Consider the following 14,453-nt stretch of genomic DNA (forward strand, 5'->3'; position numbering starts at 1 on the left):
TGGGTTACCCTTGTACATGGAATGTACTGGATATTCACTCTGGTTGTTTCCCATTTTAACCTTGATGTTTGTTTTGTCTTTTTAACTTAAACCCTGAGATGTTAGATGTTAGCTGTGTTTAAGCTTTTAAAACTACTCAGGGTACCATCAGTGCGAAGAAAAGGCTAACGAATAATGAGTATGTGGGTGTGGCCTAGGCACAAACAAATCTACTTTTACAAAAAATAATTTTACAACTTATGATGAGTATCTCACATAATTTTGAACATGTTTGCAAATAACCAGAGCTGACACCTGTTCTATATCCAAAGGGTAAAGAAAAAAGGCCAACCTCAAATAGGTAACTCTAACTAGCAAAGAGAAAAGCAAAGATAATAATAACCGGTGCTTCTACACTGTCTTCTACCTAGGAGATCTCAAAATGCTGGACAAATACTCATTATGACTGACAGCAAGTATGTGAGGGGGCATAATTAGAGCTACATTTAGGGCTTTCTTGGGGACAAGAATAACTGTCAGAGTATCGGGTTCTGCCTTACTGTCTCTGATGGACTGTAATTCACTCTTCCTTCCTGATAACTCATTTTTCATTTGTATCAGGAAAAAATATGAATGATAAAATGTCCATTTCACTTTTAAAGAAACCTGGCGACCTCTGGCCTGCCAGAACAGGGATGTATCTTCTGTGTCTGGAGTAGTCTTTGTAGTTTTGACCTGGGCTTGTCCAGGGTGGTCTGAGGTGGTCTATTTGCCACACAGACTGGCATGTGTACCTTATATGAGGAATAGGAAAGGGTATCCAGTGCTATGTGCTCTTTTCTTCCTTCAATTTTTGCATACAGGATTATGTCATTTTCATGAGAATTTCCAGGGTCACAAATTCCTCCTGCACAAAACAAAAATTTTAAGTTGCTAGTACCAACTAGCATCCATAAACATATCAAATTTAGTGATAAATTTCAGAATAAAAAATCATTATAGTACCCAGATGTCACTTAAGAATAACCCTAAACAAAGGTAAACAAACTCAAGGAAATAAATTATAATGATAGTTCAAGTAGGCCATGCTAAACATCAAAGACTTGACATTTGTGAAGGCCAAAGTAGCTATTTGCTTCATGAGATTACTCAAATAATTGTCTACTTTGAGCAGCAACTACATGTCCATGTTCTAACCCACATTAAAAAGATGTGCTCTGCTTTTTAATAAACAGTTATTTCTTTAATGTGAGGTTTTCATGACCAAAGTTCAGAACCTATTGGCTATGGTTTTAAAACAAGGGTGATGACTTCTTGCATCAAGGAATTTTGAAGTAGTGTTAGTTAAACTGTTGCACATAGTATCTTTAATATTTTAGCATATTATTTGTATTTTAAATGCAATTTGTTTTACATTTTTCATTTTTGTATTTGGTATCTCATTTGATTGTTAGAAGGTACATAGAGTGTTTTGTTCTCTATTACTCTATAGTCACGAAAAACAATATGCCATTGAAGCTGAAGAGCAACTACGATCATCCTGATGATGGCATTGAATGACAGAGCAGGTACTTGAAGCTAAGATCATGTAACTAACTAGTGGAAGAGCCAGGGGTACGTGTATGTCTTTGAACCCATTATTTTCATGACTGCATTCCATTAATAATTCTTTTTAAAATACTTTATTTTGTAGAGATGGGGTCTCCCTATGTCACACAGGCTAGTCTTGAACTCCTGGACTCAAGAAATCTTCCTACTTTTGTCTTTTAAAGCATTGAGATTGTAGGCATGAGCCACCACACCCAGCCCCAGTCAATAATTCTTGCTACTGCTTGCTTCTATCAACTGTCTGCACGACCTGAATATTAAAGGATGACATGTCTAACTAGAAGCCTCTCTTAATCCACCATTAGCCTTCGTGATCGTACCAACCAAAACAGCAGGACAATGGGGATGTACATGTGTTTCCTGGCAAATATTCTATCCTTAAGTCCCCACATTTATAACACTAACTTCTTTTTCTTTTATTATTATCTTTCTAAAAAATTTCTTCAGTTCCTAAATCAACTACCATCAATGTTAATTTTTATCTACAGGCAACTGCTGTTGCTGATACTCTCTGACGACAGTAAAACAACATCAGTATTCTAGAATAAAACTACCCTCTGAGAGTTAATTTAGTAAAATACACAAATAATGGCTGAGACTCAGCATCTGATATTAAATAAACTAAGAAGAAAGTGTCAATTGTTTGTAAATGTCTGGGTCAAACTCAACCTGAGCAACTGGGTCTGATCCTGGAGATAAATGACTGATACGTGATATTAAGTGGGAAAGTTAGAACTGAATTAGTACAAGAAACTTCATTAACAATAGAAGGAATATTAGACAAAAGCAGATATCAGAGGGCAAGACTTTCATAGAAAGTCCATACACTGGGTAGGAATAGAGAAGTCCTTAATGACCAAGGCAAATCTTGGGGATTCATTTGTAAAATGTCCCCCACAGTGGAACAGGATGCATCAGGCTATCATGGCTCTGGAACTGCTGCCATTAAAATTACTGGGTGATATATATCTTTTTTGATCCCATAAACATTGATTATTCCCTCATGCTTAGCAGTTAAATTTCCATAGTCTATTGATGAGAATTATGATTTGTTCATAAGTCTCCTCTGAGCTTAGAGCATGAGTTGGTCTCCAATATGTCAGCTCTGGAGTAACTAAGAAAACTCATTTTCTGAATCTATAAACCTGAGACCTGTACAGTTGACTGCAGTAACCTCATTAAGGTCACCTATGAGGCCCATTCTGATTGGCCAGGTGTCTTCTTTATATGACACATCTTACTTCATCTTCCAAAATGCAACAACTTTTGATGATCTAAATTAATAATTTAAATAACAGATGATTTATATTTGACTTTGAAAATACACTATTGGAATTGCATTGTACAAATATTCTTAACTAAATTCTTCTAGGTGAATTCTAAAATTATTTGGTGTATCTAAGTATACATGAGTTGGAAGCAACCCAGGAAGCTGGCTTGATGGCAGAAAAGTTAGTGTCTGACTGAAAACTAAGCCCTTTACAACAAACTGGAGAGGGCTGTAGGAATCTGGAGGTAAGCCCATTACTAGAGTTTCTAGCTGAATCAGGGAAGGAGAGAGTTTAGTACACATTCTTACCCCATTGGTGTGTTCCTAGAACAGCTCAGTTTATGGGTTAGCAGTGAGTTACAGGATGAAGCCATGGGAAACTGACCTCTCTATTTGATCTGAAAGGTTTTACAGGTAGATCGAATTTTCCAGCTCATGACACACTGATTTTATATTTGAGTCATTTGTGAGAAAACTGCCCAATAATTTTGTTTATTCCCAAGGAAATCTGTGGGTTTTTGTTTTGACAAAGAGTTGATGTTGCAAATGGTGGCTGGTACCGTCTGGATCAGGGTTTCTTTTGGAGTCAGACTCCTTGAGTATTATTAATGATAACGTAAGGGTGAAAATGTCTACTTTTCATTAGGTACTTACTAAGAAGCACGCACCATGTAAAATCAAGTACAACCGTTATCTCTTTTCATCCTCTAACAACATTTTCAGGTAAGAATTAATATAGATTCAGTTTGCTGATAGTGAAACGGAGGCCTAGAAAGGTTATATAATGTGCCTATAGTCCCAAAGTAAAGCATGTCTTTAATGTTATTCTGTTTGACTTCAAACCTTTACTACCACTCAGTAGGTAAGTCTTGGAGGATGGTTTTTGCAAAGTATTGAAATCTGGCATGCTACATATGTTAGGCACATGTAATTTGGCATATAATAAATATTTACTGGATTAGGTAATTTGAACTGAGAATGGAGAAGTCAGGTATGGTGACAAGGTATATCTCATCCTAATAATGTTTACTGTTCAACAACCTGTAGAGAAAAATCTTATGATTTTGACATTTATATCATATATTCAAGCATTTCCTTACATACTTCAGGGTTATGATAAATACAGCTACGAAAGCTGTTCTAATTGATGGTCTCTGGAGAAAAGATCCACATGAAAATGAAATTCATATTAGAAACCAAAACTTTTAAATTGAGGCTATATACATATATATATATATATAAAATAAATTTATATAAATAAAATAGGATATTTATAATTATATATTAAGGATTTACCAAAAAAGGACAAAAATGGTGAATAATCACAGGCAGTGTGGGTTTAGTGCACCATACCTAATGACACAGACACTGAACTATCAGTGTTCTCTAATTTCATTAATCCGTTTTCTGTAACTTCTCTTTGCTCTCTTAAGAACAGTTCATGAACTGCGTCTGCTCTTCAGAGATAACTGAAACGCACGTGACAGCCACACCCAGCCCAGAACGGCAGAAGAAAAAAGTCCTAAAGGAGCCAAGACTTTAAAATGATGACAGATTTTATCTGAAAGATTCTTCCGGGAGCAATTTATAGTTCTGTGAAGTGTCAATGACAGCAGCTTCGACAGGGAGATATGGATTCTTCTTCAGCTTCATGGCCTTTGGCACATTGTGGAAAGGTGTGACTCAGAGGCATCTTGTACAGAAATTAAGGTGCAGGAAGATTTCAATAAAAATGAACGGGGCAGTCAGGCTTAAAATATTTTAAATATTGTTTCAGTCATTTTTAAAGAATAATAATTGGTAGTAAACTGTGTTGTGCTGCCCTAACTGCAGTAAAAATGCAGAGAAAAGGGTACAATGTGAGCTAAAAGAGCTGGGCATATAGCAGATGCCTAGCAAATATTTGTTGGAGGAACAATAAACAAATACATGAATGAATTGATGTCTATTAGGTTTTTTGTCTAATTCACTGCATTCTGGTTTTAAGAACAGTGCTCTATACTTGTCCTCAATGAATTGGTGTTAAATACGTGAATATATGAATAAAGGAAATAGGTCTTGAATTGAACTTGGAAAGTTGAGCAAATTTTCCAGAAATGTGCTCACAGCAGACTGATATGAACCAAGAGCAGAACATATAGTCAGGGCCTGAGAGGGAGAGAGTGTGATCGAGTCCAGATTAACAATCAGTCTGATTTTCCTAAGGTACTGTACTTAGTGAGGGGCTACTTAGAACTATCTCATCCTAAATCTCTTTCCATATGTCTTTATTTCCCATCAGCCAACAAAATTTTAGTCTTTTCTATAGGTCCAGTTCTATCCTATCTATCCTACCCTATCCTACCATATCCCATCCTACCATAACCTACCCTATCTTTACTCTACCCTATGCCACCCTACCCTATCCTATCCATCTGTTCTATCCTAAAAATACCTTTCCTGGGTGCTGCTGTTTCTTCAAGATCCAGCCACCATTTAATTTCTTTTCTAAATCTAGCAACCCTACCCTAACTGATCTCTTGCCCTTTAATTTCCGATTATTTCAATCTTTCATCATATTTGGGCTAGAATTACCTTTCTAAAACACAGGTGATCATGTAATACTGAACTAACAGGAATTTTCTGATAGCTCCATACTACCTAGAGAAAGAAAATCCAAACTCCTTAGTAGGAATTAAAGAAAATCACTACTCTGGCTCCAATTTGCTTTTCTAGTTCCATCTTACAGTCTTCCACTTATCTATACTGCGAAAATAATCCAGCCCCAAACATATCACATACCTTTATTCTTGTGCCTTTTTTTCATAATGGCTTAGCTTGGAATTCTCTTCCTTAAATTTTAATCATGCCCATCCTTCAGGGGTGAGTTCAAATGCCATCTCCTTCATGAAGCTTTACCCTAATCCCTCCACTGCAATAACAGCTTCTGTTATACTCCCATAGCGTTTCATTCCATTACAGCACACTGCATTCTACCTTATAGTCACATGGTACTTGTGAGTGAGAACTCTGATTAATTTTTATATCAATAACAACAAAGATATACTGAGTCTAAATATTTATTTGGCACTGTTTTGAGTGCTTTTCATACCTTAACTCATTTGACCAGCAACTCTGTGATTTAGGTGACATTATTCTCCCTATTTGTATTCTCTATATATCCTAGCTCAAGGCTCTATATTCAATAGGCATTCCTTACTGTTTTAATTGAATGAAGAGGCTTTTACTTGGGATAATGTACTTCTTTGGGCTCATTCAAATCAATTCCCCATCATAGTCAATACTGTTTTAATTCCTTGATTAATAACATGATTTGTTCCAGGAAAAATTAAAGATTACTTAATCTCTTATATAAATATGACAATTATATAAAGGAACTTATGTAATGATAAGTTAGTCTCATATAAATCACCAAATATGGCTAATTTATTATAATAAAATCAGAATACAGTATGAAATATATCGTGTCAAAAATGGGCAAGAGGGAAAAAACTTAAATGACGCTGGCACACTAAATGTTTATTACAACTTTTTTGGAGGAGGGCTTAAGGTTTTCCAGGAATCCCTTTTGATAAAATGAGAGCCAGTTTGAATTCTAATTATGTAAAGAAAATGAGCTCTGGGCCTTTAAATATACAAACCAGTTCAGAGTGAAGGTGAGGTTATCCTTAAATGTGAGATTACATTACTTTATTTTATATGCACAATTTCTCTGTTATCAAACAGATCATTATGGAAAATGAGTTAGCATCACATAGGTAATATACTTGAGAACAGGATACAATCTGAGGTCTCCCATGCAACCCTGAGCTGTATGACTATCAAAAAGGTGAAGTGAGGAATACGAGAGAAATAAATCGCCACTGCTGAAGTGAGACTCAGGAGATCTGTTTGTCCTGATGAACTGACATCTTCGCTAGTAAGTTCAAAGGTAGACAGTGTTTATTTCCTGTTTCACTTCCAGATGTTGCCTGTGCTTTTCCAGTCACTCAACAAAGAAGGCATGTGACATCTACTCACATTTCTGGAATGACATCAGTGAGAGAATATGTAACTGTGGCTCTTGTTGACTAAAAGGATTAACTTTGGAGGTCACAAAGTTCAACCTTCTAACTCCTTTTTGGGTAATTTTCCAACTATATTTGCTCTACAATACTTTGAAGAAAACTATAACTTATGAACACATTTTTTTCTTAATGTGTTTGCAAACATATTAGAAAATAGAGAGTATTATTAAAGTATTAACCTAAATTTCTCAGCTTCCTACTACAAAAGAGTTATACAATGATGAGATATTCATGAAAACAAAGGCTCACCTTGATGACTATTTTTGGGGGAAGCTAGGAAAAAGAAATTGCTTTGTTTTAGCTTTTCTCTCATTGTCTTTTCAGCTATAACCATGGAGGGAGAGGTAGAAGGAAGATATTACAGCATTTTTTCTTAAGGCCTCACCATGGCAAGCCACGGCTGGCTCGAGTGGGGCTAGCCGGATACACGGGTGAGTACCATGGGCTTCTGCTCTGTCCGCAGAGCTCACATTTCATGAATGTTCATTTTATGTAGTTGACAACAAACAACCTTACTTCCTCAGGAAAAGGTGCTGGCCTAGGATCTACCCCAGGGTGAACAAAGTTTGTGCAAAATGTACCTACCCATCACAAAGTAAAACCTCAGGTTCCCGTAACCGGTAGTGTCCATATATGGGGTGCATAATTTCCTCTCTCCATCCTTGAGGAAGACCATTGATAAGCCTGATTCTATTGTTCCACATTCCGTACCAATGACAGCTCCCAAGACATCCCATCTGAAAAAAAAAAAAAAAAAGGATTTAAGAGTTAGAGTTAGAATATTAAGTCAAATCTTTATAAAGCATAACATTTTGTTTGTAGTGAGGGACACTTACTTCTTAATGAATAATTCTGAAACAAAGATATGGCACTTTATTTAAGTAATGAATAAACTTTAAACACAGATTTTAGGTAGTGAATAACCTTTAAACACATTACATTCACAGTTATAGTTTTCCTGTAGAGGGATGAATTTAATCAATATTGTATACGGTGTGTCTACTGGATCATGCTCCAGACTGATACACTTTTTAATTCTTAAAGTACTTACAGTTGAGTTGGGAAATCAATGAACTAAGGAAACAGTGAATTATAAAAGACAGACTCATAATATAAATACTTACATGATGAAAATAGTAATAGAATGAAAAGTCATAAGAATTGGCAAAAGTCTAGCAAGTTTTCAAAAAGGAGATAGGATTTAAACTGGGTCTTATCAAATAGGTAATTGGATATGTAGAAGAGAATAAAAATAGCTGGCTTTTATTGAGTGTCAACTACCTGACCAGATCCTTTTCTAGGTCCTTTACACGTTAAAGTCATTTAATTCTCACAGTGACGCTATGAGATAGTCACCATTACTACCCCAATTTTAGATGAAGAAACTGAGATGAAGAGAGGTTAAGAATGACTAGCAAAGGAAGAGGACAGTATTCAAATCCATGCAGTCTGACTCCAGAGCCTATGCTCTTACCACAGTTGCATAACGTGTTGATGAAATCACACGAGTATAGGCTAAGAAATGGGAATGACCAGCAGGCACGGTGGCTCACGCCTGTAATCCCAGCACTTTGGGAAGCTGAGGCGGGCAGATCACGAAGTCAGGAGATCAAGACCATCCTGGCTAACACGGTGAAACCCTGTCTCTACTAAAAATACAAAAAAATTAGCTGGGTGTGGTGGTGCGTGCCTCTAGTCCCAGCTACTCAGGAGGCTGAGGCTGCAGAATGGCGTGAACCCAGGAGGCGAAGGTTGCAGTGAGCCCATATTGCGTCACTGCACTCCAGCCTGAACAACAGAGTGAGACTCCGTCTCAAAAAAAAAAAAAAAAAAGAAAGAAATGGGAATGACCTTGACACTATTAACAGTGCAGACATCAGCAGACCTTGGTGGAGGATGTGTGTTGCGGAAGAGGAAAAAATACATTTGAATAGTACAGGGGAAAGAATCCATGGAAAGTCTGGAAAGAGGGGAGTTCAGACTCCATTTAGTAGACACTCAGTGATATTTCTAAACTGCATATATGGTTACATCTCTCCTTTGTTTAAAGTCTTTCAGGGGCTTCCCCATTGCTATCTGGACAAATTCCAAGTTCCTTATGCAGAATATGCAGTCCTTCTCAGCCTGGTCCAAGAACACATTTCTAGTCCAATCTCTTGCCTTGTACCATGTCTCTTCTGCCTTGTACCCAAACTCTTTTGCCATATACAGTGAATTCAAAGTCACTAAAACATTCTCTGTCAGCCCTCTGAACCTTAACTCATTGTCTATCAAACAAACTCAGGGTCATTCTTCAAGATGTTCTTGAAATATCAAACACCTTTCTGAACAGTCTTTCCCAAACTTCCTGGCTCCTCCTACCCAGCCCCACCACTCTATCTCAGACTCAGTTAGATTCTTCCTTTGTGATCTCATTTCTCACAGTACACTGCCATCGTTTCTTTACATTCCTTTCTTTATCCCTGATATGTCAGCTCCTTAGACAGGATCTGCATCTTATTTTTGTGTCCTTAGACCCTAGCTCAGTGTTCAACACCCAGCAGATCCTCAATAACTCTTGTTGAGTGATGGCGGGATTAAGGGATTCCATCTTCAGAAAATAAATGAAACTTGTAGAGTGCCCTGACTGTATCCCGTCCTCACTTTCCTCTGCTGTCTCTAGCCACATCTTTGCCCTATCCTCTGAGACAATTCATGCCATTAGCACAAATTGGCACAAATTGGAAAGCAGCCTTTCCAACTGGCACATTGGAAAGCACCGTCTTCTGCTCCTGACCACACATCAGGCAGGTCTGACCACCACTTCCACTCAAAGTCCCCTTGTATCTGTACGCAATGCCTACTGCTACTATTGCTGTCTGGCTTTGGCACTGCATCACCTTACAATCATAGCTCTGATGGTTCAGCCTCCTCTTTCCCTTAGATATTCCCTACACCATCTGCCTGTCTAGATCCAAGCCCTGCAATGACCACCTGGTCTTTAGCTTCTCTGTTAGTCTAGGTTCTAGGCACACACTTTAAATGCCCAAAGTTTTCAGGTTTAGATCTCTTTTAAAGATTCACAGGCCTAGATGAATGGTCTTATATAGAGATCTGGCCTTTCTGCCCACAACTGCCTCTTCCCTTACTCATACTCTTTCTCCACCCTTACTACCAGTCTGTCTGATTCCTCTTCCCTCGCCTTTTCAAGGCGGACCCATCTGTTGCCACACAAGTCCCAGCTGTGTCAGTGAGAAGTGAAAACAAAGTAGAAGGTCAAAGACAGCTCCATGGTTAGGGGAACAGGTGTTTACAGCACACTACATTCAAAAGGACTCTGAAACTACGCAAACAAAAACCCTGCAATACATGTTGGCTATAACAGAAGTCATAAACTGGTGTTTGGGGGAATGACCATAAACTTTTGACAGACATTTAGGTCATTTCTATCTTTTTTGTTATTATTAACAAGGCTATATAAAGGTCCTTGTGTGTTTACATATGCATGTGGGAGTTTCCCTATCAGCCCTTCTTAACTGGTGTCTGTGAGAGAAATGAGTCCTAATACCCCAAGGCACCCATTATATTAATGAATTGCTTTTTCTCCTTTGTATCTAGAATCGCAGGTGCACCTGCTTTAGGAGAATTAAGGACGTAGTGGGATAATTTTCTGTGTTCTGGGGTTAGCACAAAGGAATCTCTGCTAAGAAAGGCTGGTAGAGCATATATCTGGAAGCGGAGTTGCTGGGCAATGTGGTACTTCATTACTGCTCTTCAAAATGGTTGGATAAATTTATGTTTGCACCAGGAGGGTACAAGGTTCCTGTGTCCCCACAAGCTTGCCATCACTTCGTTTTGCCAAGTTTTTAAAATCTGGCCTATTAGATGAGTATGAAATTTTACATGATTAGTAGTGAGGCTAAATATATTTTCATGTTTATTGGCCAGTTGGGGTTACTCTTATCTGAGTTGCCTATTTATGTCCATTTTGTATTAGGATCACTTTTTTCTTTCTCTCATTTTTTTATGATTTGAATTCTTTATATATTCCAGGTAGTACTCTTTTCTTGGCTATATGTATTGTACTTTTTTCACTTTATGTGTCGTTGGATGTATAGATGAGTTTTAATTTTAATATAGTAGAAGTTACCTATCTTTTCTCTATGCTTTGTGCCTTTTTTATCCAATTCTCCCTTACCCTGAAATCAGAGAGATATTTGTCTATATTTTCTTCTACAAGTTTTAAAGCTTTGCTTTTCACATTTATGTGGTTTTAATGAATCTGAAATTGATTTGAGGTAAAGAATGAGTTTGAGATCCAATATGGTTTTTTCTATACAGATAGCCATTTATTCCAGAACCGTTAATCGTTGGCCCTAATTATTGGTAATGCCACTTCTGTCACATAACAATCCCCTATAAACGTGAGTCTGTTTCTACAATTAACTTGTCTCTCTCTTTTCCTCCATTAGTCTATACGTCTATCTCCGTGTCCAAACCAATTTAAATGTCATACATATGCTATGTGTACACATATATATGTTATCTGTATATGTAAAATAGCTCTTGATAGCTGAGCTACCTCTGTCCCTCAGCCACACCTTTCACTTCATAATTGTCTTGCCTACTCTTGTCCTTGTTAACTGTTCCTAATGAATGTTAGAATCACTTTGTTGAGTTATATTAAAAACCCTACTTGGATCTTGACAAGAATCCGATGTCTCTTTAGTTACCGACAAGAAGCTATCTATTGAATTGTTGCTCCTTTGTAAATAATCTGTCTTTCTCTCTGGTTGCATTTTTGTCTTTGGTGTTCTAAAATTTTCCTGCAGTGTATGTAGGTGTAGGTTTATTTTATTTATTCTATGGAAACTTGGTGTACCTTGTCAGTTTGGGGATCCAAACCTTTAATCAGGTCTGGAAAAATGTAAGTCACTCTTTTCAAATATTAACTATCCTCTATTCATTCTATATTCTTTCTGGAAATTCTATGGGACCTGTATTGAAATGTCATATTCTATTCTCCACGTCTCTCACTCTCTCATTAATCTTTATTTCTTTTTATATTGCAATATATGTTTTTTTCTCAGATCTGTCTCTATTTCGATATACTAATTCTCTCTTCAGTTGTTTCTATTTTTACCTTCATAGTTAATATGTAATTTCTATCACTGTATTTTTCATTTTTAAATGTTTTATTTGATTTTTTAATTTTTATTGATTGATTGATTCCTTTTGTTGAGAAGTGGTCTTGCTCTGCTGTTCAGGCTGGAGTACAGCTGTGCAATCATGGCTCATGGTGGCCTTAACGTCTCGGGCTCAAGCGACCCGCCCACCTCAGGGTCTCCTCACAGTAGCTGAGACTACAAGGAGGCACCACCATGCCAAGTTAATTTTTGTATTTTTCCTTTTAGAGATGGTGTTTTGTCATGTTGCCAGGCTGGTTTCAAACTCCTGGAGATAGCAATCAAGCAATCTGCCGATGTTGGCCTCTCAAAGTGCTGGGATTGCAGGTGTCAGCCACTGTGCCCCACTTCTTTGATTCTTTTTACCATCTACATGTTCTTTTCTCATAGTATCCTCTTCTTTCAAAATGACTTAGATTAAAAAAAATCTTTTAAATCATTTAATTATATTCATCTCATATCTCTCTGTTATCTCACTTGGAATGCACTTATTCTTCTGTTTATCATATCTGGTAACTGTCCTTTTTGGTGAATCATAAAATCACATAGATCATAATTCTCATTGTAAGCTCATCTTCAGTGGACTTATTTCCAGCATCAATTTTACACACTTTGTGTAGAAGAAATATTTTTACAAAGGGGTTTTGCATTTGCGTTTGTGAGCATCTTGGAGGTTCCCTGGTCCAAATTTCTTTTTACATTAATTCCTCAGGTTAGAATTTTCCCACCACCTGGGTGGAATGAACATGAATTTCACATTTGTTTGGAGTTTCCATTCTTCTGGGAGCTTTTTCACTCCTGAATCAATGGGAGAAGTTGTTATCCTAATTGCTTCTTTATGGAGAAGGAGCTCTTCAGGGTTCCATATTTATACAAGAATATCAGTTCTATCTGTCATCTGCCAAAGATCCTGTGTGAGTATTTTTGACTCTAATCTTCAGCCTTAGATTACATATGTCAGTCCATCCTGAACTGCCTAAGTTTCATCTAAATGCTTATTAATCAGGTTTTTAATTTCCCTTTGTTTTAGGTATCTGCTCATTTCCTCCCCTATCCTAGGGCTACATATTGAAGAAAATTATCGTACTTGATCCAACATTTCTATGGGTTTGAAGAGGAACAGGAATTGCATGAGCTCAGACAGCCTTGTTTTCAGTTTCAAATTTTCAGCTGGCTGATTACTATTAGCAATGATAGGGAACTAAAAGAGGTAAGCTAATTAGTTCATTTTAGGCTCTCACTTAATTATGTCATCAGGAGTGTTAACAAATTAAAGGAGGATGTCATCTTTCAAGTCAGCAAGCTTCTCTTTTAGAGTAGGTTCAACTTATTTTAACATGTTAAATAATCGATTTTTAAATGTAGTCTGGTTAACTATTTTTTGTTTCTAAATATCCTTGGTGACTTTATTATATAAAAAGCAATTTTATAAATCAAAAACAATTGTTAGCTACTGAATATTAATAATTATCCTAAGGTATGAAGATATGTTTCTTATCAGGAAAATAAATATATTTATTAGCCATAATTTCTTCATCCAAAGCTTATATATCGAAGTGTCTCTAAGCAATGTATTTAAGCCACAGGCTCAGTTCTCAATACATGGACAGCAGTTTCATCAAATTTCATTAAGCAGCCAAACTTTGTTGGAAATCATTACATGTAAACAGAATTACAGCTATTCTAGGTAAAATGTTTAATCATTCTAGTTTTTGAAAACATGTATATTTATCCCTTGCACAAAGTTTATCATGTATACTTACTTTAGAATTACTTAATTCTATTTTCAAAGCAAAGACTATCCAGGGAAATAATTTTTAGGAACATCAAACAAATAGCATATATCTATAATATCACACATTTGACAACAGATATCAAAGGAGATATGTGAATTATTTTAAAATACATTATAGGCTGGGAATGGTGGCTCATGCCTGTAATTCCACCACTTTGGGAGGCCAAGGTGGGCGGATCACTTGAGGCCAGGAGTTCAAGTTCAGCCTGGTCAACATGGCGAAAACCCGTCTCTACTAAAAATATAAAAATTAGCTGGGCGTGGTGATGCACACTTACAATCCCAGCTGTTCGGGAGGCTGAGGCATGAGGATGGCTTGAACACAAGAGGTGGAGGTTGCACCACTGCACTCCAGCCTGGGTGATAGAGTGAGACTCTGTCTTGAGTAAAAGAAAATGTATCACATATCATTATATATGTATAATTGTATACTTTGTATAATTTATGAGAGAAGTTTGATATTTTGATCTCGTGCTTAATATTTAAAAAGTTGAAATATTTGATACCTTAAAATCGATTTTATCTTTAGTATTTATTTCTGGCCATGTCTAATTTGGCCTTTGTTATGC

General features: G+C 36.8%; 1 protein-coding gene across 2 annotated transcripts in view; it reads right to left on the reverse strand.

Moving 5' to 3' along the window:
- Window positions 1–14,453, reverse strand: part of RELN (reelin) — a 519,467-nt gene that overhangs the window by 191,400 nt on the left and 313,614 nt on the right. For both annotated transcript variants that reach the window (XM_023192552.2, XM_023192551.3), the window contains exons 12-13: window positions 7,510–7,661; window positions 774–886 (exon numbers count right to left, since the gene is read on the reverse strand). In XM_023192552.2, coding sequence (XP_023048320.1) covers window positions 774–886; window positions 7,510–7,661 — 265 coding nt within the window. The remainder of the gene's footprint in view (window positions 1–773; window positions 887–7,509; window positions 7,662–14,453) is intronic.

Source organism: Piliocolobus tephrosceles, chromosome 8, assembly GCF_002776525.5.
Source record: "Piliocolobus tephrosceles isolate RC106 chromosome 8, ASM277652v3, whole genome shotgun sequence".
Taxonomy (NCBI): domain Eukaryota; kingdom Metazoa; phylum Chordata; class Mammalia; order Primates; family Cercopithecidae; genus Piliocolobus; species Piliocolobus tephrosceles.